Consider the following 23958-nt stretch of genomic DNA (forward strand, 5'->3'; position numbering starts at 1 on the left):
CCCACATAAATAACCATAATACGTGAATATAGTGCGGATTCAAGCGAGTGGCCACAGTTTCATTTAATTCTTCACGTGCTGACACGGCAAATGATTACACCCCGGGGAAGAAATATAGTAAGCTTATTCAGATAACGCTGAATAGAAAATGTTAAAAAAGAGCGAAAATATATCATACGTTTAGCCAACGTCTTGGTAAAAGAATATATATTATAAAGCTGGATACATTTGAGCGGCCCTGACCCTGTGATTTAAGGTTAGACATCTTTTAATGCGATGTCCTGTCTCATTCGGCTCTTTCCAGCCAATATTAATGGATGCTACAATGTAGTCACCCTCTCTCTTTAGCTCCTCTGCCTAAATACAGATGTTTGTTGTCTCAAAGGTTCCTCCGGATCTTGCTTTGATATTTCACTCGAAATCCTCCACCTGCCCCACTCACTCCACGGCATCAAGCAGAGTTTGTATTTCCCCTTCTCTTTCCCAACATCCGTCCTTCCAGAACATCCTTCATCAAGCGTCCACCTCTGTGTGATCAATCCCCATCCTGTTTACTTTTCTGGACTGTTCTGCAGACTCCTCTACCCTGCACACATTACCCACCCATCACAACCTCCCGTTCCTGACGTAGAGCTGGAATACGTCATGATCTAAGTATACAGCTACACCATCCTTGAGCGGCTGGATTACTCGACTGAACGGGTGACGCAAAAATACCGCAGGGTGGGTTGAAAAACAAAAAAAGTATCCCCTCTCTATCCCACGTTTGCCTTAGGATGGGAAGTGATGGGCAGGACGGTGCGATGTCATCGGCATCATCGGCATCATCGGCATCATCACGCTGGTTGTGGCTGACGGGGGGTTCCTTCCATCCGTCCTTCCTTCAGGAGGGAGGGCGGATTCCGGGGTGGCCACCATTTTTGAAATTAAACTATTTTTATTTTACCAGGTAAGGCCCACTGAGTTATATATCATTTTCTCAGAAGCGACCTGGCCACAAATGATAGCTCAACGAAGTGGCTTATCACGCGGAAAATGTATAGCAGTCAAATCCTCTAAACGCATGTTGAGTCTAAATGTGGAGGGGGAAAACCGGAGGACCTGGAGAAAAATCCACTCTACCACGGGGAGAGAGACACTCGGACTCTAAATATACAGCAGGGGTCAGGGTCGCGATCGAAACCACGACTTCCTGTATACCAGGCGAGTTAAGTGACATCTCGCCACCGTGTCGCCCAAGTAATCTATCACAACAATTGTAGTCACTTACAACTCTCAGTCCATTCATTCCCTTAATTGATATCATCGTCACGGGCAATATCCTGATGCCATCCCACCTCATTCCCTTCCACAGCTACTTCCCAGATGCTTACCCCCGTGAACTGATCTCGCACCGTATTCCCGTACCGGGCCGCCCCAATCTCCCGCGCCGATCGTTGCTGTGGGTGTACCTCACCTGGAGGAGATCATGAGCGCGGTGGTGATGGCGTGCGTCAGCCCGGCGATGTAGGAGAACGGGTTGCGGCGGACGACGATGAAATAGATGAGAGGCAGAACGACGAGGCTGTGAATCGCCAGGCTGCTTGCGCACAAAGGCAAAGATCCCCCAAATAGCCTCAATAGACGGTTGGGGAAAGTGCTTTTAACGGACGTACATTAAGGCCAGAACGGTGCACGATGGGGTGGGTGGCCAATACCGCACCCGGCCTCCCTTTGTCTTTCCAGCGGCGATGTGTACACACAACAAGGTGTTTTTTTAAGGTTGAGTCGACCTAGGAGAGGCCCACGACCTGCTCAGATAGTCGCCAGCGATATTGGCTTCGAGCGGGAATCGAACGCTGGTCACAGGGTTTGTAGAGCAGCGCTCTAACCACTACACTTCCGCCCCCCACTGCGAGCGGGCACACAAACACACAGACATGGTTGTGCATGAAATCGGGGATGCCCAGGATTGGTTCAGATAGTCGTTGATGGTGTTGGCCTTGAACGGGAATCGAATTCGGATCGCCAGGTTCATTGCGCAAGACATTATCATTGGCACTACCACTCCATTCCTACAATTAATAAAGATCGCCCATACAACCCTAACAGACTTTTGGGTCAAGTGCTGTTAGCGAGCACCTATGAAGGCCAGCAGACAACACGACGGGGGTGGGTGGCCAACACCATGCCCGGCTGCCTTTGTCTCCCTAGTGGTGATGTTTATACACTGCACCAGGTACTCATTTGAGGCTGAGTCGACACAGGGGAGGCCCAGGATCGGTTTAGATCATTGTTACCGGTGTTGGCCTTGAACGGGACTTGAACTCGGGTCGCCAGGTTCGCGTCTGCGTGTTAACTGCTACACTACTGTTCTCCCACCCACAACAAACAAAAGACAAAGATTCCCCATATACAGTGAGGGAAAAAAGTATTTAATCCCCTGCTGATTTTGTCCGTTTGCCCAGAGACAAATAAATGATCAGTCTATAATTTTAATGGTAGGTTTATTTGAACAGTGGGAGAGAATAACAACAACAAAATCGAGAAAAACGCATGTCAAAAATGTTATAAATTGATTTGCATTTTAATGAGGGAAATAAGTATTTGACCCCTCTGCAAAACATGACTTAGTCCTGGGTGGCAAAACCCCTTTTGGCAATCACAGAGGTCAGACGTTTCTTGTAGTTGGCCACCAGGTTTGCACACATCTCAGGAGGGATTTTGTCCCACTCCTCTGTGCAGATCTTCTCCAAGTCATTAAGGTTTCGAGGCTGACGTTTGGCAACTCGAACCTTCAGCTCCCTCCACAGATTTTCTATGGGATTAAGGTCTGGAGACTGGCTAGGCCACTTCAGGACCTTAATGTGCTTCTTCTTGAGCCACTCCTTTGTTGCCTTGGTCGTGTGTTTTGGGTCATTGTCATGCTGATATACCCATCCACGACCCATTTTCAATGCCCTGGCTGAGGGAAGGAGGTTCTCACCCAAAATTTGACGGTACATGGCCCCGTCCATCGTCCCTTTGATGCGGTGAAGTTGTCCTGTCCCCTTAGCAGAAAAACACCCCCAAAGCATAATGTTTCCACCTCCATGTTTGACGGTGGGGATGGTGTTCTTGGGGTCATAGGCAGCATTCCTCCTCCAAACACGGCGAGTTGAGTTGATGCCAAAGAGCTCCATTTTGGTCTCATCTGACCACAACACTATCACCCAGTTGTCCTCTGAATCATTAAGATGTTCATTGGCAAACTTCAGACGGGCATGTATATGTGCTTTCTTGAGCAGGGGGACCTTGCGGGTGCTGCAGGATTTCAGTCCTTCACGGCGTAGTGTGTTACCAATTGTTTTCTTGGTGACTATGGTCCCAGCTGCCTTGAGATCATTGACAAGATCCTCCCGTGTACTTCTGGGCTGATTCCTCACCGTTCTCATGATCATTGCAACTCCACGAGGTGAGATCTTGCATGGAGCCCCAGGCTGAGGGAGATTGACAGTTCTTTTGTGTTTCTTCCATTTGCGAAAAATCGCACCAACTGTTGTCACCTTCTCACCAAGCTGCTTGGCAATGGTCTTGTAGCCCATTCCAGCCTTGTGTAGGTCTACAATCTTGTCCCTGACATCCTTGGAGAGCTCTTTGGTCTTGGCCATGGTGGAGAGTTTGGAATCTAATTGATTGATTGCTTCTGTGGACAGGTGTCTTTTATACAGGTAACAAGCTGAGATTAGGAGCACTCCCTTTAAGAGTGCGCTCCTAATCTCAGCTCGTTACCTGTATAAAAGACACCTGGGAGCCAGAAATCTTTCTGATTGAGAGGGGGTCAAATACTTACTTCCCTCATTAAAATGCAAATCAATTTATAACATTTTTTACATGCGTTTTTCCGGATTGTTTTGTTGTTATTCTGTCTCTCACTGTTCAAATAAACCTACCATTAAAATTATAGACTGATCATTTCTTCGTCAGTGGGCAAACGTACAAAATCAGCAGGGGATCAAATACTTTTTTCCCTCACTGTAGCCTTGACAGACTGTCGGGGCAAGTGTTGCCAGCGAGCACCTATGAAGGCCGGCACGGCACATGGAGAGGTGGGTAGCCAGCACCACACGCAGGTTTACATCACGGTCAGGGATCGAACTCGGGGACTTTCTTGTTCCGTACCCGGACAGCACCGTCGCCATGTAGAGGCCAAGCTTCCGGAAGATTTCCCAGTCGTCCACTTCCATAATTTTTCCGGCAACCAGGAAGAAGATTCCGATGGGCATGTACCTGAGCAGCACAGCCAATCAACGCGAGAGGCACAAGTGGGAATAATTCGATAAGTGAGCGCGATTACGGTCGTGAAGGGTGGGTGGCATCAAATCTGCGTGTGTGGGGCAGGTGCCACGAGTGTGGCAGCACGCTTCAGGAACTTGAGGAGGTGTGGGTCACTACGTATCTCTTTATTTCGGCATGGCAGCTCTCTACCGAACGCCTAAATAAGCCACATTTTCTTAAACTAGAAATAACAGCCAGAAATTATGCCTCAATATGTTTATTACTAGTTACTATTACAAAAACTAAACAATATTATTTTTTTTCATTTTACCAGGTAAGACCCACTAAGCTATAGAGCTCTTTTTCCAAAGTGACCTGGCCACAAATGACAGCTCAACGAAGTGGCTTACCGTCACGTGGAAATTTAAAGCAGGCAAATACTCTCAATGCGTGACGTTGATTCCAAATGTGGCGAGAAAAAAGCGGAGAACCCGGAAAAAAAATCCACGTGACCACGAGGAGAGCGGGAACACGCAAACGTGTAGACTTGAAGCTTTCGTGACTGCAAGTATCCATACTCTTTGGTTCTATTCGGTAAAGTCACGTAGGTAAAAAATAACGTCAGAACGTGCGTGTTAGAATTGACACTTTTGTTATTTTATTTTTCACCTACGTGACTTTACCGAATAGAACCAAAGAGTACACAAACGTGTGTTGGGATGAGTTAGGAATTTGAACGGAGGTTGCCCGGATTCGCGCATCTGCCCTGCGTGGTTTGACGCTGGAAACGCTGGACGTGTTGTGAGCGGACAAGGCGGAATTAGACCAACGGGACAGAATGAGGCTGGCGGAACATATGAGACGGATCGTGACGATCGTCTCCAAGGAAATTGAGGTTGGCATGTAGCTGAACGTAGGAGCGCAACAACAGTGAAAGCGACAGGCAAGTGATAATTAACGATTCAATTGAAATCCACGTTTACGCTAATGCGTGCATAAAATTGATACTACTTTATGTGCAAATCAAAAGACAGCGGTTATCCTACGGATGCACTCATCCCCCACCGTGGGAATGTGGAATTTCCGCCACTGGCTCAGGGCTATAAGTCATCTCAGCAGGAAGGCACTCTGACTTTTTGTTGTTGATAAACCCCCAGGTGGAGGGGATGGGGTGGGGGTGGAAGGGGAGGGAGTGATCGGGTGAATGACTTCATGACCACGAACCGGACTTAACGTCAGAACGTGCGATCGCTTTAATATGTGCGGACAACGCTGTGACCACATAGCTTGATAGGTCACAGATTCACATGCCGGATAGAGATAACCTCGGCCCATCATCCCTCTTGGGCGAATAGAAAATAATTTGTGGGTTAATAGTGATTGTATTTTGAGGAGACTGGTATCTGTCAGTGGAATGTTAGAATCGACACTTTCCCCATACATATTCATAATCGTTTCAATGTCCACCTATCATGAGGACGCATGCCACCCTTGGCTTGTTCGCTCGCCCACCAATCCACCCGCCCACAAACCCGCCCATCCCCCCACTCGCTCGGTCCCTACCCACCCACCAACCTGCCCACCCACTCACCCGTCCACCAATCCGCCCGCCCACAAACCCGCCCATCCCCCTACCCACCCACCAACCTGCCCACCCACTCACCCGTCCACCAATCCGCCCCCCCCCCCCGCTGTGTGCGCTCACCACATGATGATGGCGACGATTCGCATCGTCGCTTCATTGAGCGCGTCGAAGAAGGCGGCCAGGATCTCCCCGCTGGGACCCATGCGGCGAATCACGGAGCCGAACGCCACGCAGAACACGATGAGGCCCAGCACGTTGATGCCCGAGGAATATTCTCCCGTCAGACGGAACTCCTTGATCACCGTCACATTCTGGGCGAGGCGTGGGGGGAATCAGAATCATTATTTACCCTGGAGAAATCCGATGAGCTATGAAGCTCTTTTTTTTTGTTTGGACAGATATCCAGGTGATGTGTGGTGGTGGTGCAGGGCGGCAAGATGGAAGTCAAATCATTGTTCTTGTTGTTGCAATGAGTCGGTAAGGCCCCCCCCCCTCCGCACCCCCACAACCCCCCTTTTAGTTTGAGGTGGCCGGGTGACTCAGAGATCCGAGAAGCTTAGCAAGCATGGCCGAAGGCCCAGGTTCGAAACCAGGTATCAAATTGCCTGCTTAATCTCTGGTGGCTAATGAGGGTTTCTGACGCGCGTGATTGAAACGGGATTATCAAGGGCAGTGAGTTAACGGGTCTCAGTCGGGTCTCCAGAAACTTACACGGTAATAATAGTACTTGATTTGAAGCTTTCGTGACTGCAGGAATCCATACTCTTTGGTTCTTTCGGTAAAGTCACGTGGGCTCACACGCCCTTTGGATTGCACTCTCATGCTCACGTAATTTGGATTTACATTCTCATGATGCTAATCTCTCATTAACGCTGCTGCTGTGCGCATATGGAGCATGATACTCTTATGCGGCGACGGAAACTCATTCATGCTAATCTCCCTGCCTAATCCCTCTCTCCTTAATCTCCCCCATTAACACAACTGAGGTGCTTGCGTCCGTGGATGGAATTCCTTTCCAGCTCAGACTCCGCTTGCTTGCCCATCGCCACGTCTATAACCTCCTTGTTGTAGCTGCTCTCTCGCTGGTTCAGCTGTTCCACTGCTGGATTATGTTTTCCCGCCCGAGGACGACCGCTTGTTGTGTTGCGATCGAAACGCCGTGATATATTTTATTTTACACCTACGTGACTTTATCGAAAGGACCAAAGGGTAATAATAGTATTAATAAAATGCATTAATAAAGCATATTTCTGCAAGGTACTCAATGCGCAGTACACCACAAAATAAATGAATTAGTAGTTCGTTGGCCAAGGCGAGGAAAGAGCAAGGCGTATAGCCGCCGACTGAGAGAATGAATAGCAAGCGAGACTAAAGGCGTGTTCAGGCGAGGTTCAAACGCCACTCGGCCGACTTACATCGACCCACAGACTTACGTAGGGACCTAAGGACTTGTGCAGTCATTTCTCGATTAACTGGGTTAATTGAGGGGGGGGGGGGGTGGTGGTGTCGGGGAAGGGGGCAGGATGACCCAGGTAGAGCCAATCCACGCATTATACAAAACACAGCACGTATACATTGAGGCTATGCAAATTATTATTTTTGTTCACGTACGCCGTTTGGGGGTGGCGGATGTAGGAAGGCCACCGTCGGTTATTTTCCTGATTGGCTACCGCCGAGTGTGATGCGAGCGGCAGGCGAGAGAGCGGACAGCAGGCTGCAGCGCGTGGCGCTAGGCCCTGCTCGCACTGCGAACCGCCACCCGAGTTCCATTTTCCACTCAGGGCCAACACCGGTGATAGCGATTAACTGAACCGGTCCTGGGCCTCCCCTAGGTCGACTCTGCCTCAAAAGAGTGGCTGGTGCGGTGTGTAAACATCGCCACTGGGGAGACAGAGGCGGCCGGGCGAGGTGCTGAACACCCACCCCCTCGTGTGCCGTGCCGGCCTTCATAGGTGCTGCTCGCTAACAGGACACGCACGTTTCACTCGCACGTGAACACGCTCGCACGTGAACACGCTCGCACGTGAACCCGCTCGCACGTGAACACACTCGCACGTGAACACACTCACACGTGAACACACTCGCACGTGAACCCGCTCGCACGTGAACCCACTCACACGTGAACCTACTCGCACGTGAACACGCTCGCATGTGAACCCACTCGCACGTGAACACACTCGCACGTGAACCTACTCGCACGTGAACCCACTCGCACGTGAACCTACTCGCACGTGAACACACTCGCGCGTGAACCCACACGTGAACCCGCTCGCACGTGAACCCGCTCGCACGTGAACACACTCGCACGTGAACCCGCTCGCACGTGAACCTACTCGCACGTGAACACGCTCGCACGTGAACCCGCTCGCACGTTAACTCTCTATTACGCCTTCCACGGCCATTGCGGTAAGTCAGACGCGGACGGCTGCTCCTCCTCGCCTGACTGTTATGAGGTTTTATCGTGGCACGGATAAAATCCGTTGGGCATTCAATGGCCATTTGCCAATGAAGGGGACCTGGTTTACACCGTAGACACCTGGGTACGGCACACAAAAAGAGCCCTGCACGAAACAATCCATAAACAACCGTGTTACACGGTCAGACTCCGAATGGCGAGGTCGTTGCATCAACATGGTGCCCACGAGCACAATAAATACAAGGCCAATAGAACGCAGCGCATGCAACGGTGATCAAATGCACGCACGCTTGCAAAAAACACGTGGGGTCCAAAATTTACAGTGGGGAGATGCTCCTCTGGATTTGCAGCCGCGAGAAATTTTGGGTTGAAATGCCACATTACTATGGAAGGGACCAATCTGTCCACGTAAAAAAAAACATCAGTTGTCCATTGCAATTGTGATCTTTGGAATCATTGAACTCATGAAAGTGGCCTAGAGTTTTATAGTAGTGATTATTATTTAAACCCCTTTGTCAATCCACTGCTGGATGAAGGCCTGACCGCAATGGGAGTTGGTTATCAGGGGCGGAGCCAGGATCTCAGGCCGGGGTGACATTCAACAAATGTCAATTTCAAGAATGATTAGAGAGTCAGGCTGTTGAACCAGACGCCATCGGTTGGCGGACACGCTCTGACAATGCAGCTGCACGGAGTCCGCCAGACCGAGTGTCGTACACTTATACAGCAGAATGTCGCCCCTGTCACCCCCCCTGGCTCCGTCCCTGGTTATAATGCGACCAGGACTGGTTAAGATATCAGTCACAACTGATGTTGGCCATGGCCCAAATTCAAACTCATGTTGCTGGCCTCTATAGTGCAGTGCAGTGCTAACCGCTGTGCCATAACTCCATTCCCATGATTAATAAAACATCCTCAAATTGATCTTCACTAGCTTCTTGGTTCTTTCGGTGAAGTCACGTAGAATGAGAATAAAATAATAAAATAATTATCATTCTTCTACGTGGTGACTTTACCAAAAGAACCAAGAAGATGAATCCTTGCAGTCACGAAAGCTTTAAATCGAGATCTTCACTACTATCATTCAATTATTCATCATCACCACCAATCAATGAACACAAATGTCATCATGATGTCATAATTGTCATCATGGTGATCAATAAATCATCACCATCGTCATCATCATCATCATAAATCGTGTTGGCTATGTCAGAGAGGCACCCGGGCCCAGGGCTTAAACCTCGGCTCTGTGAGATGCTCGATCAATGGTCCGAGAAAACCAATAGCCGCCGTGTGAGACACCCAGCGTACTTGGGTTATGTCAAAATCCATAAGCTCATTCCTCACATCACTGGGCCGCGTAGAGCAAAAAAAACCCTCCGATAATATAAAATAAACATCAGACACAGATCATTCACGCACCCATTGATTTTGCAGACGTAAAGCGAACGAGGCAAGGCGAGCGATTTTTCTACCTCACCAGTGGCCATGTGGACGCAAACGGATGCCAAGTCACGTCACCGCAGATAAGGCGCTTTGTCAAAACTCATTTATGCATCCTTCATCAATTCTGCGGCACGCGACACGGCGCTCCATTATCATTGATTAACATCGATATTATGCCCACGATGCATTCATCAAACGGCGAGCGTATAAAAAAAAAAGCAAATCATTTACGAATCGCGAAAATGTAACGCAAATCTCTGCGTATGGATAACCGCTGTTGAACTCCCACGAATCCGGAAACTCGATCTTAGAAAAAAGATGATCGACCTAACTGGGACCGCGTGTGCAGTAATTAGCTAAATAAGTTCAACATGCATGCGCATGTTGTAGCGGCACATTAGCTCAGCAAACTAAGAAGAAGAAGAAGACCTTCATCTGAATGGCGATGATGAGATGACTGTAAGAGTAGCCCTTGAAGCACGTGCCACCTGAGTAACAAGGGGAAGACCTAAAGCCAGACGGTGGTGGTGATGATGAGACTGTAGAAGCGGACCTTGGAGGGCAGGTGCAGCAACAGCTGCAGTATCGTAGTAGAAGCAAGCAGCTGATGGCGAGGTGCGGTCTCAGCAACGGCATTGGCCATGGTGACACATTGACCTTGACCGTGACCTTTGGCACCGGATTGCCATTAGCGCCGAGCGAGCAGCTGCCCAGCGAGCGTGGACCCGCCCCTACTGGACATCTGTGAGAAAGAGCTTCATAGCTCATCTGATTCCTCCAGTATACATATTCCGATTCTGGACCTGGTCTCGGTGACACAATGACCTTGACGGTGACCTTTGGCACCGGATTGCCATTAGCGCCGAACTGCGGTGCGCGGCTCGCGGGGGGTGGGGGAAGGGAGGTGGGTGGGGGGTGGGTAAGGGGGTGGGTGGGGGGGTGGGTGGGGGGATGGGGGGGTTCCCCACCTGGCCAAGTTGCTCGGCGAGCGTGGAGAGCGCCATGGAGAGGGTGGTGGTCACGGGCGACGCCGTCGAGTTGACGATCACGACCTCGGGGTCGATCTCCGAGCGCCGCGTCCTGTACTGAAAGGTCACGGCGCAAAGACAGAGACGAAGATCCTCGTACAGCCTGTTACAGACTGTTGGGGCAACAGCCTGTTACAGGCTGTTACAGACTGTTGGGGCAACAGCCTGTAACAGGCTGTTGGGGCAAGCGCTGTTAGCGAGCGGCACCTATGAAGGCCGGCACGGCACACGAGGGGGTGGGTGGGTGTCCGCCAGCACGCCTGACCGCCTTTGTCTCACCAGTGGCGATGTTTGTTCACACCACACCAGGTACTCAATTGAGGCTGAGCCGACTTAGGGGAGGCCCAGGAACGATTCAGATAATCCTCGCCGGTGTTGACCATGAGCGGGAATCGAAAACCGGATCGCCGGGTTCGTAGCGTAGCGCGCTAACCGCTGCACCACCGCTCCCCCAGGACAAGGTATACAAGCTGAAGGTGACGCGCTTGCCCGGTCCTACACGAGGGTGGACCGCTGGAGTGACATGGGGATGGGGTCGCCGGGGTCGCCGGGGTCGCCGGGGTCGCCAAGATCAACACCGCCCCCCCCCGCCATCCTCCGCCCCGCAGGAACGCGTAGAGTTGACCAACTTTCAATCTTTAAACACGCTGGCACTGCCCACGTACTCGCGTGGGACCCACGCCCATACGCAGTGCGTACGCGTAGAGATGTAACATCACAGTCGAGGTGGGTAATGATGGGGCTCAGGGGTAGTCTGCACCCTCCGATTGGCACAGTTGGTTACGTACGGCGTGAAAGAAGTTCAACACACATACAGGTCTAGAGGTAGATGATGGGTGGATCTGGTTGGGGCTGAGTGTGTTACGGTGGTTGAAATAAATAATATATAGGCTACAGCGTGGTTTAGATGTCTTGTGACCCCCATTTAATTCTCTAAAACCGTATTATTATTATTTTAAACGTTTGTTTATGTAACGTTTATTTAAACAGAAATTAATATGCAAGTGAAAACAATATTTGGTCCTTTCATACGCGTGAATATTTGCCACCGCCTATGAATGACCTCTCACCTTGTCGAGCAACCGTTTAAGTTTTTATTATTTTTCACGCGCTTGAGCAAAAGGAGCCATTTGACTATTTGCGTGTTTGCCGAACACATTGACCTCATGCTGAACACGAAGCGTGTGGCGAGATGTGATGATGATAGGGGGCGGGGGGGCGGGGGGGAGGCCTTACCTGCTGAAAACAGGCCTGCACCAAGTTCTCTGGAAACATATTCCTGCAAAACAACGGTGACATTTAGCGACTCCACCTCCTTTATTTAACCCATTTGAGAATCACCGACGGGGGGTGGGGGGGGGAGTGGGTGGTGGCGGTTTCCCGGCTTGAACCTCACGTCCGCCCTTGGCTAATACTGCCCGGTGCATTCACCGGAAGACGACAGTTACCCACGAAGTAATGTCCCACATAATAATATTCCCACCGGTGAACGATCAAACTTTTTTGCGGCGCCGTAAGAATGAACTTTCTTTTTGCGTAGCTTCCCCAAAATATTCCTCCAAAACGGGCCCCGCAAACGACCAGTCGCCACGACGGCGTAGAAATGGAGAAGCAAGTCACGAAAAAAAAGAACTAAAGCAGAGCCGCCAGCGAGCTCCTGACCGGTGGGCGACATTCAACGAAACAGCGTCTCCGGAGACGACACACTGGTGGACGGAAGAAGCCCTGTCGCTCGCCACCGGGGTGGAGAAACGAGTAGAGGATTTCAAAGGAGGACGAGCAAACGGACGATCCTCCAGATGGGGGCCCTGCCGTCGTCGCGGACACCGCCGCTGTGAACCAGCTCGCCGTGGCGACGCGATTCCTAGGGCCCCCCCCCGCCCCCCGCCCCCCCTCAACGCCGCATCACGACCGGGGGGGGAAGTTGCGCACGTGACCAATATGAGGATCGGATAATTCCGCGAGGTGGAGGTTTTTAACTTTTCTCCAAACACGTTTTGGCCGAGAACATAAAAAAAAGTGGAGGATTACTCTCTGGGACACATACGCACCGTCTGCTTCACGGAGGACTTCAACGATCCCGTGATGTTTCATTTTACAAGAGAGCAGGCCATCGCCAAATTTGAAAAAAAAATTACTTAATTGGGTAAAACCACATCGCAATATTGCCTTCCCTCCTATTGCCAGGCTACGCCTGTATGCGGAAACATAGCTCCTTTGTGAGATCTTCGTGCTATAAGAATAAAGTTGACGAATACCAAAACCGCCAATAATTACGATGCATTATACTGCAGTCCTGTACACCTCTATCGAGGAAGGCGTGGGTTTCTCATTGCGTGGTTGCGGTTATAATATTGGCTTTAGGTCGATTGGTCTCCCTGCTCAAACAAGTAATTGGGTCGTGCAAATCTCTGCTGGTGGCCATAGGCCAACGGTGGAAATTCCACATTCTCATAGCAGGGGAACAACAGTCTGTTCCCATGACAACGGGCTGTGTGCACTGTTCAAACGCTGCAACTGGACGATAAAAATGACACAACACGGCCAGGCTCCCGTGAATTATGCCTTAAGGACGTGATGACTGTGAGGAGCAAGAGAGTGGATAAGTGGAACATAATGAGGATAAAAGAGCATCATTCTGCTGCTGTGCCTAGCAATGCTGCAGCTACCACTGATAGTGGTAGCGGTGATGATGTTGATGATGCGAATAATGGTCATGTTGATGGTTTTGTGGCGATGGACAGATGATGACAACAACAATTTTAGATGCGGTGGTGAGATGTTAACTAGCTTGCCTGGTATACAGGAGGTCGTGGGTTTGATCCCAACGCGATGCCTGTTGTATACTTGGAACGTGCGTGGTAATGTGGATTTTTCTCTGGGTCCTGTGGTTTTTCACTACATATTTAAAATCAATATTCGTTTAGAGTACGTTTCTGCCTTTAACAATAATAGTTTACAGTTCACAGACTCATGTTAATCGGGATGTATGGACGTATCAATGATGACGATGATGACAAACGAATCATGGTGATCACAAGGCGTGTTGATGATGACAGTGACGATGGTGATGCTGCTGCCGAGTATGACACAATCAACGACGACGACGACGACGACGACGATGACGACGATGACGACAACTCGATTGCCGACCTGACGAGGTCGAGCAGGGTGTCCACCGTGGTGGCGTTGGGGGTCGACCCGGTGCGGTCGATCTCGTCGGTGCTCTGCGACACGCCGGGCTTGATGAGCAGCACCAGTGCGATCCCTGTCGGGCAACCGAGCTTTACACAAAAGGGGCGGTGCCCCTCGTCGCAGGGGACGGTGCGATGCCGCTACGACTCCCGGTACCGGCGCCACCATCCCAATCCGATGCTGGGTGGAAACCTCCCCAAGCCGTATCGGTCAGCTCAGGTCACCGGGGAACACAGCGCGGTGCGATAGCCACTGTGCCACCGCTCCCCCATGGTGATAAACTCTCCCTGTTGAACATTAAATTACCTCTTTGCCCTTCTTCCATCTCCATCCCAATCATCGTCATCATCATCAGCCACGATTCACTGCCAAATGAAGGCATCGCCATCGGTCGCTGGGCTATCAGTGCGGCGCGCTAGCCGCAGTGCATCCGCTCAGCCCGCCGGATCAATGCCCCGAGACAAACAATAGCCCCTGTGAGAGACATGCAGCCTGCCCCATCATTAACATGACAGATTGTGCAGTATTTATGTAAATTAGTCATCGCTCCCTCCTCTCAACCCGTGAAAAAAGCACATACTTCACTCACATTATGCAATGCGTAACATTGTATCTAGAGCAGCGGAGTGGCAGTGGTTAGTGCACTGCGCTAAGAGCCCCGCAACCCGAGTTCGATTTCCGCTCACAGCTAACATCATTGGCTGGTGACATCTAAACCGGTCGGGAGCCTCTCATAGGTCGACTCAGTCTTAAATGAGTACCCGGTGCAATGTGTATCGGCACCGGAGAGACAAGGGCGGCCAGGGGTGGTTCTGGAGTTGTACACCCCTAGCTTCCACTGCAATTCAGCGGCCTAAAATATGGCTCTAGGGTTTGGTGTTACATGTTATTTATGTAGTTTATTGTTAAAAAAATTCGGTCCCTATGATCACTGTTACATTGCATTTATGGCTTTTATTTTGGTGATTTCGAAAACGTTTTTTTGGTTTTGGCCATGTTTTTGTTTATTGTAGTACGGAGTTGGACTGATGGCCTTAATCTTAGTTGTCTTGTGGTTGTTGTTGTTTGACTTGCATCCCACTGGGATTTTTGCACACAGAGTTGGTGTACGGAGCTATTTAAGGAATATTTTGATGTTTTTTTTACTGGATTTTCTGTTTGCACAGTCACATAGTCACTTTAAGATGTTTTTCTTGTTCGTGTTTTTGTTTTTTGTTTTGTTGCGGTTGCACCCGATTCAAGAGCCGAATGGCTCACAGGGCTATACCAAAATAAATGGAACTAAATGGAACTAAATGGCCACCCCCCACCTCCTCGTGTGCCGTGTCGGCCTTCATAAGTGAACAGCGCTTGCCTCGACAGTCTGTCGTCCTATGTGTGGGATCTTTGTGAGCATGTGCGAGGGGAGTGGCTACAATCGCAGCGACTCGAGTTCAACTCCCGGTCACGGCCAACACCTATGACGATTATTTGAACTAGTCCCGGGCATCCCCTAGGTCGATTCAGCCTCAAATGAGTGCCTGGTGCGGTGTTTAAAGATTGCCATTGGGAAGACAAAAGTGGCTGCGCATGGTGTGAGCCACCCACCCCCTTGTGTGCCGTGCCGTGTCTTCATTGGTGCTCGCTAACAGCACTTGCTTTTTTTGTGTATAGACACTGGTGAGACAAAGGCGGCCGGGCGTGGTGCAGTCACACCATCTCCTTGTGTGACGTGTGCCACGTACCAGCCTTAATAGGTGCTCGCTAACAGCACTCACGCCAACAACCTGTTAAGGACTATACGAGGTTTCTTAGTCTCTGTCTGCGTATTTGAGTATGGCTGTGTATGTGTCTGTCTCTATCAGTGTATGTCCGTGCGTGTGAATTTCTATGTGCATATGTGTGTATCAGTATGTCTGTGTGTGTGTGTGTTACTGGATATGCATACCCAATAGGACAGCCAGAACGGTGGTACTCAGGTAGTAAGCCACCGCGAGCCCACCAATCTTCCCTGAAACATTGGAATCCAGAGACGCCAATCCTGCGACAGATAAAGAGAGAGAGGAGGACACAACAGTTACCTATTAACCCTTTCCCGTTCCGCTGACGTACGTCATCAAAACAAAACAGGACGAAAAACTAAAATAAGATAACTGTATTGGTACCGAGGCTCCCACAGGGCCATGCGGGAGGGTGTGTGGCACAATCTGGCGCCAGCCATCGTAGAGTGCGGTCGTGTAGCTATGGTTATCTGCGGTGAGTACAATGTCTTTAAAAACAACGGCGCTCCGCCTCTCTAAATTAAATGAACGCTGAGCCGCCTGCATGTTCCTAAATTTAGCGGTGAACGGGAGACCCACCCCGCAACTTACAGACGTCTCTTAAAGCGAGATGTCTGTAAGGGTTAATTTAGTATTGTCAATGTTGTTATTATTTAACGTACGTCTCTCCATCCACCAGGAACTCAATTATGCCAATCACCACCGCTTGCAGTCACGCAATCCCTTTTGGACCAATTCGCTTAAACCTTCAACAATGCAAGTTCAATCACGATGAAGCTTGGAGAGCTGGAGATAAATAGAACTCACGAAACAAACACCTTGTGAAAGACCCATTGCAGAAGACCTTCCAAAAAGCTCATGGTCCACCCTAAACGCCATCCAAACAAACCACGGCAGTAGATGACGGATACCTGATGCACATGGAAAATTTAAAACTCTCCAGCAGTGCGCGACTGTGGTCATCCAGAACAGACCATACAAAACATATTGACGCAATGCCCCGATCCACAAATACCAAGGAGACATCACGGCGATACGCTCCGCTTACTGCTGACGCGGATGTATGTGGCTTGACCACCTGAATGTGAAATTGTAGTTGTTGCTCTGTATCTACATCGGCAGCCGTAGGAAAGAGGAAGACCACCGCTTGAAATCGCGCAAAGCCCTTTTGAACCCAGGCGTGTAACCTTTGACAACGCGACTTCAACCCTGGCGATGATGAGGCTTGGTAGGCCGAATGGAGTTCACAAGAGGTCACAGACAAAACACCGGGACCCCACGCAGGAGACCCGCGGCTCGACTGTCCGCGGAGCTTCTTGGCCATAACCCCTGGCACCGCATCCGCACAGGAACCACGGCAGCAGCGGTTACGGATACTTGGAAGCGCAATCGGGAAATTAAAACCTGTCAGGCGGCGTGCGACAGCTGTGGCCGCCACCCAGAACAGAACCGTGGAACGTACGACGACTCAACGCCTCGATTGACAAACACGAGGGAGGAGGCATCACCACAACAGCGGCGATGCACTCCCGCTACTCCTGGCGCAATTATCCGTCTCAACCCACTCGAAGTGTCGAATTACAGTCGTCGCTCGACACGAACATGAGCCGTACAAAGAAGGATATTTAACGATATTAATGTTCGCAAGGAGGAGGGGAGCGGCGCAGTGATTTACGCAGCGTGCTATGAACCCGGCGATCCGAAGCTGCTTCCCAACCACGGTGGGGAGGGACGTCAGTGGCGAGTGACGCATTTGAGCCGGTCCTGGGAGCAACCTGCGCTGACCGGCGTGCTGAAGTACGGTCAAGCAACGGCCTGAAGACCGACACGGGCATGGGGAGGGGGCTTCATCCGGCAGTAGACCTATAAAAGACTGAAATTAATTATTAATACAAAAATGTAAAACCACAATTTGGCTGTGAGACGGAGAAACTCGTTCACCTGCCTGCATTGCTGGATAGATTGTTGTCCATTTGTTTTCAATTAGAGGCCCTCAAAGGGCGCAGTACGGACAGAGGCCTATACCACCACGGTGGCCAGATTCTAAACATTATGCTCAAATGCAATGGTTTCTCTCTGCAAAACATTATATTATTGTTGCTGTTAATGGGATATTGGAAAGGTCTAATTGCTATGCCGCGGTAGTGTTTAGGAAGCGACTGGCAATCAAGAGGTTGCCAGTTGAATCAGAATCAGAATATTTATATATACGATGGAGGAATCCGATGAACTATAAAGCTCTTTTTCACAGACGTCCAATCTCCCGTCCCCACCCTGCCTCTGTCCACCCAGCGATGTTAATCGGCTCACCACAGTCTAAACTAAACAATAAACTATTTTTAGTTTACCAGGTAAGGCCTATGTAGCTCTTTTTCAGAAGCAACTTGGCCACAAATGATAGCCCAATGAAGTGGCTGATCACGTGGAAATGTGTAGCCGCCAAAACCTTTGTTCTAAATGTGGATGGAAAAAAAAATCCACGCGACCACGGGGAGAGAGAGACACGCAAACTCCAAATACACAGCAGCAGGCGTCAGAGTCGGGATGGAACCCACGACCTCCTGCACACCAGGCGAGGTAGTTAACATCTCGCCATCCGCGGCACCCCAATCAGTGCGTGACGGGCTCGATCAGTGTGTTGGGTTTAAAGCGCGTGGTGGGGTAAAACGTGGGTAGTTCCATCTCTTCAAAGGCGTCAGGCGAGCATGGATTAGTAGGCCAGCCATACACCCTCCGGAGGGGCTACTCTCGAGCTGCCTCCAGGTGGAGGCCCATTCTGCCAGCAGTGGCGTGATCAAGACATTGCAGGGCTGCACCTTTATATTTCCTATTAACGCTAACAAGCGTTAATTTGCACGTGCGGAAATTCTTGTTAAAATAAAAAATTACGTCCTCGTATTTACCGCAGCATTTCCCCAACGCAAAATTTAAATTACATCACTCACCACGAGTCAACCTTTGAACTTCCCTCTAGGCAATAAACGAGCGTGCACGAATGTGGGTGTGACGCTTATCGGTGACTTATTGCATCGCCTGCAGTTTGTGCCGAACACCCAAACAATTACCTCTCACCATCACTCCCCGCCGTGTCTGTATATCACGTGGAAATTGAGGCCCTGATCGAATCTAGGGTTAAACCCTTGTGCACTGCACATGCATACGCGCGAAGACAAAGGTTCCCCGTATAGCCTTCACCAGACTGATGGGGCAAGTGCTGTTAGCGAGCACCTATGAAAGCCATCACACACGTCTGGCAACGTTTGTTCTCCCCCAGTACTGACATTTGCACACCGCACCAGGTAATAATTTAAGGCTGAGTCGACCTAACGGAGGTGCAGTATTGGTTCAGATGTTTGTCATTGGTGTTGGCTGTGAGCAGGCAACAACCCGGGTCGGAGAGTTCGTAGCACGGTGCGCTAACCACTGCACTACCTCTCCCCGTGAGTATGCACACACACACACGCACATGCATACGAAGAGGCACACACATGCATATGCATGTGCAGAGACACAGGCACGCAGAGACAACACACAAACACACGAAGAAAAACACACTTCGTACTGTGCATAGAGCCACAGGCACACACAGATATTGACAAAAACTAAGACACGAATACAAAGATCCCCAAGATAGGCTTTAACAGACTGTTGGTGCAAGCGCTGTCAGCAGGCACTCACAAAACACACGTGAACACGGACACACACCGACAGAAAGAACAATCCCCATTCGCCACCAACACCACAGTGCTTGTGCCAGGCTAGGGACACTTTGAGGCCACGTGAAATGTGGAAGCCTCGTTGATGCTAGGAAGCTCAAGGGAGAGACCCAGGTGTTATGGGTTAACTGAGCGAGATGACATGGCAAATGCACCACCTGTCCTCCCAACTGCGCCGACGAGCACATAACTGTGCCAACTGGCACAGTTAGCACACGCAGAGACACAGGCACACAAAGACAATGACACACACACACTTGAAAACACAGAAACCGTGATTTTAATCCTGTAAAGCATCCAGGGTGGTGCGGTTAACGAGCACCTAGTAGCGTGCACATCATCAAACTTATATACTTGCCCCTGCCATATGAATGGAGAATTTCCACCAAATGGTCCCGGGGGCAACAACCTGAATTAGCGCCACCCAATATCCTGACTTTGTCGATTTAATCGACAGAATGTCTGATCGTACACAAATCATCACACTAAATGTATTGTCACGACATTAATAGTCGTTCGGTAATACAATGCAGAAAGAAAAACACGCAATGTTTATTAAACTGCTCTTGTTACAGATGAAAGTATAAACAATGTGCGAATAATGATAATATTAATGCATTGTTACTGAATATACAACTGTGGTTCATGAACGGGTTCATTTCTTACGTTAATAATACGAATGAGTCCATTCACGAAGCGTCCTTCATCAAGGATCTCAGAGCGCTGAACAAGACAGGGCCAGTACAAGATCGCCGTATGGATGGCACAAAACTTATTCTCGACCACAGTCCCAGTTTGCAGACGTGGGAGCGCTACGTCTTGGCATGAGTTTCTGTGTAGATAATTTGTTGCCGTTTGTTCTCGTAAGGGGTCCTTACTCAGACCTTTTCAACAAATACTACTCAAGCGTTCTTACTTATCAGAAAAAACTCAACGATGGAAAAAAAATTACTTGTTATAAATGTAGATAATACATTACTCGGTGAGAAATACATGAGTAAAATACCGTGCTTCTCTAAATATAATGGGGTCAATGTCCCACCGTTATGATAGATTTAACAAAGGGATCGTATTTTCCCAGACCTGCTTACGTTCTCACGAACCCATTGCCAGGGATCTTGACCTACCGGGGCAATCTCACGAATTTGGACGAACCATTTAGAGACTGTAAACGTATGGCTAATCAATGGCATAATCACGAAGTGGTTTTTCACTGCGGCATAGTGTGTCAACCAAATAGGGCTGCAGTTCAGACAGAAAACAAAAATTGTCCACCTCTCTTGATTATGGAGAAATGCTCAGAAATGTCCCCCGGTGTCAGCCGCACAGGTTTCCCTCGCTGTACGCCTGTTTCTTTTGTGCATATGCTGAGGAAGACCAATTTCTGCCCAAAAATTCTCTTACATGCGGTTCGAATTCATTCGTACGTGGCTACGTGGTCGGACGCGCGACCATATTGTCTGTGCATGATGCGCGCTACTCGGCAGGCAGATTTCTCACGCGGTGCATTGTGGGTTGGGTGACTGGTGCGGTCCACGCCACGTGATTTTGCTTTGCGTGCCCCTTTATTTTTTGGGATGCATCTACCGCAGTAAGCGAGGTAAATCTGTACTCAATCTCAGGTTCTTGTACGTGTCAAACCGCCGCATTTATTCCATCAACTACAGGTGTGCGCCTGTGCGGCCCTTTTGCCAATCCACTGCTGGATGAGGGCCTCCTCCACACCGTGTGGGACATGTTTGTCATTTGGCAATACTTCACCATAATAGTTAATAACTTAGGACATTTGTAGCGTCTTGTTAAATGACTCGCACCGACACGTTGTAACAAGTCACCTGCTTACACTTTATGGCACCTGTTTTCACGCCAGTCGTAGGCACTCCTAAAACTATCTGTACAGTCACATACACTTGAATTCTCCCCGCTCATATATATTCTGTGGCCGCACTTATCCTGCACACAGCAGCTCCACACTCAGCAACTCTGCACTCAGCAGCTCCACATTCAGTGACTCTGCACACAGCAGCTCCACACTCAGCGACTCTGCACACAGCAGCTCCGCACTCAGCGATTCTGCAACTCCACCGCTGCCCTCACCTACGCCCCCTCATACCCGCTCACCCGTCTGTCCCGGGCGGGGGGTTCAGCCAACGCCCGCCCGGCGACGGCGTGAGGGTTGAGGTCCCGTTGACGGCTTGTCTTCACTCTTCGTTCCCGGGCAACTCACCCTCCGCTTTCGCACACTCCCCCTTATATATCCCTCCTCATTCCGAGTCCTCACCTGCTCCCCCTCAAGCTGCCGCCAGCCTGTTGCCCCATTAATCCATCATCATCATCACCACCCCCATCTCCCGTCTCTCCGACGCCAACCTCCGGTCACAGCGTACCCACCTGTTGGACCTCAGTTGCACCCGCTTAACAGCGCGCACCGCGTATATCTCTCCTCTACACATTTAACATTCGTGCCGCAAGGCTATCGCACTGCTCGCAAACTTAAACGCGGATGTACGATGTACACGTGCTTGCTGTACGCAAGAAGAATAAGTATCAAGAAGACGCAGCCTGTGGTAGTTTCAAAGCAGGCGGGGGGTGGGGGGGGGGGCAATTTTGCGACGTGAATTTACAACTGAGTCATTTGCAGGGGGGAAATGTTCTCCGATTTGGCAAATTTGCACCGTGACGCGGGAATACAACGGGCCGACTCGCTTCGAAGCGACATCACGGGATCTTTAGCGTCCACGGCCAGTGAACCTGCAGCAATAATCAGGGCGGCCTGCCGAATTCGAACCAAGAACCTCGATCTGCAACAAGCGGCAAACCCACTACCGCTGGGCCAAGTTTATTTATATTTTTATTTTAACCAGGCAAGGCCCACTGAGCTATGTAGTTCTTTTTCATATGCGGCGACCTGGCCACAAATGACAGCTCAACGAAGTGGCTTCTGTGGAAATGTATAGTAGTCAGATACTCTAAACGCGTGATGTCGATTCTAAATGGGGAGGGAAAAACCGGAGGACCCGGAGAAAACCCACACGACCACGGGGAGAACATGCAAAGTCCAAACATGCAGGTGTCACGGTCGGGGTCGAACCCACGACTTCCTGTATACCAGGTGAAGTAGTTCACATCTCGCCACCGTGGCACCCACCCTGCGCTGGTCAATGCGGGGTTGGTGATTGTGGGGAGCATAGGAGTAGAGTACAGCAGTGTACCACACTGCTCTCTGCTGCTCACCATGAAGCATACACTACGGCAACTGTTTGTGCATCGTGGTGGCGGTGGTGGTGGTCTCTCATCCAAGAACCTTCCAGGCTCAAAAGACCCTGCTTAGTTTCGGAGATCTGATGAGAGTGGGCACATTCCCAATGCATTGGTCCCTGCAAATATATGGAGCCATTACCTCCGATGTGCATTACGCTATTACTGGGTCGCAGAGGGCAAGTTTAATTTTTTTTACCAGGTATTTTCTTTTTACGTTACCAGGTAAGGCAAGTGCTGCAAAACACGACTGCGTACCGTACCTTTACACGTCCACATCCACGCTCTACGCATGCACCAAAAACGCACTGACCGGCGTGGTTGGGTATGGCCAAACAACCCTCTAGGACCGCAACCCCGACCACACTGCGTCGGGGAGACCCCTCAGCCTGCAGTGCAACTGACTGGCTAAGAGGGATGTGCGTGTTGGTGCACACACACACAAACAGCGCAATTATTCGGATGATTTGAAGTGAACAACCGTGACGTTGTGTGCTGTTCGGTGCAGCTGTCGGCACCTGTGATCATGCTGGACACGATGAGCGGCAGGATGATGAGCTTGAGCATCCGCATGAGCACATCACCCGGGAAGGAGAAGTACACGATATCCAAGCTGTTGAAGTTGGCGAACTCCCGCAGCAGCAGTCCCGTGCCGATGCCTGTGCCAACGCACAACACCTCGCTCATGTCGTCAAGGAACATAAACCCATCACGCAAACTCCGGGCACCCTCACAGCGCATTTTTGGCAAACTTATCGAACAAAGACGGTCACTGCATCGCGCGCTTTTGGATGCGCTTCTGCGGTTGCCTGGAAAGTTCTTCCTTCCGATATTGGGAGCTAAGGCGCTTTTTAAATCTCCCATTAGCACGGTTGGCTGCGTCCGGTGCGTACAACGCGGCGTTTCATTCAGCGCGGCGAACGTTTCAGAGGTGTGGCAGGGTGGCGCGGCGGTCTCAGCGCTGAACTATGAATCACGTGACCTAAGTTCGATTCCGGGGTGACGGCGGGCGATATCTGAGCCCGTCCCGGGACCCCCTCTCCCCTGGCCGCGCACGGAGATGGGAGCCGCACGCACAATGCTCATTTCAGCGCGAAGACAACCTTGGCTTGAGAACAAGGTGATAATCAATATAATGATTCAACTCATTATTTGCAGAGCCTTTGTCAAAAGAATGAACCAGGTGAGAACTGAAGAGGCCAGGATGAGTCTCATATGCAGCAGTGACCTGGGGCATTGGTCTGCCAGTAGGGGGACGATGATTGCTGTGTAATCCCATGTGAGTAAATTTCGAATTGGGGAAAGTTCGGCTGTATCA

The 23958-nt window shown here is 50.2% G+C and overlaps 1 protein-coding gene across 1 annotated transcript in view; it reads right to left on the bottom strand.

The window, feature by feature from the left end:
* LOC116948944 (excitatory amino acid transporter 3-like) overlaps positions 1 to 23958 on the bottom strand; it is a 54362-nt gene that overhangs the window by 17322 nt on the left and 13082 nt on the right. The window contains exons 2-9 of the mRNA XM_032966246.2: positions 23159 to 23299; positions 15834 to 15926; positions 13865 to 13979; positions 11948 to 11990; positions 10652 to 10768; positions 5942 to 6132; positions 4141 to 4248; positions 1457 to 1579 (exon numbers count right to left, since the gene is read on the bottom strand). Of these exons, the coding sequence (XP_032822137.1) occupies positions 1457 to 1579; positions 4141 to 4248; positions 5942 to 6132; positions 10652 to 10768; positions 11948 to 11990; positions 13865 to 13979; positions 15834 to 15926; positions 23159 to 23299 (931 nt within the window). The remainder of the gene's footprint in view (positions 1 to 1456; positions 1580 to 4140; positions 4249 to 5941; positions 6133 to 10651; positions 10769 to 11947; positions 11991 to 13864; positions 13980 to 15833; positions 15927 to 23158; positions 23300 to 23958) is intronic.

This window comes from Petromyzon marinus, chromosome 35 (genome assembly GCF_048934315.1).
Source record: "Petromyzon marinus isolate PM22_M1 ecotype Great Lakes invasive population chromosome 35, UKy_Petmar_22M1.pri1.0, whole genome shotgun sequence".
Lineage (NCBI taxonomy): Eukaryota > Metazoa > Chordata > Hyperoartia > Petromyzontiformes > Petromyzontidae > Petromyzon > Petromyzon marinus.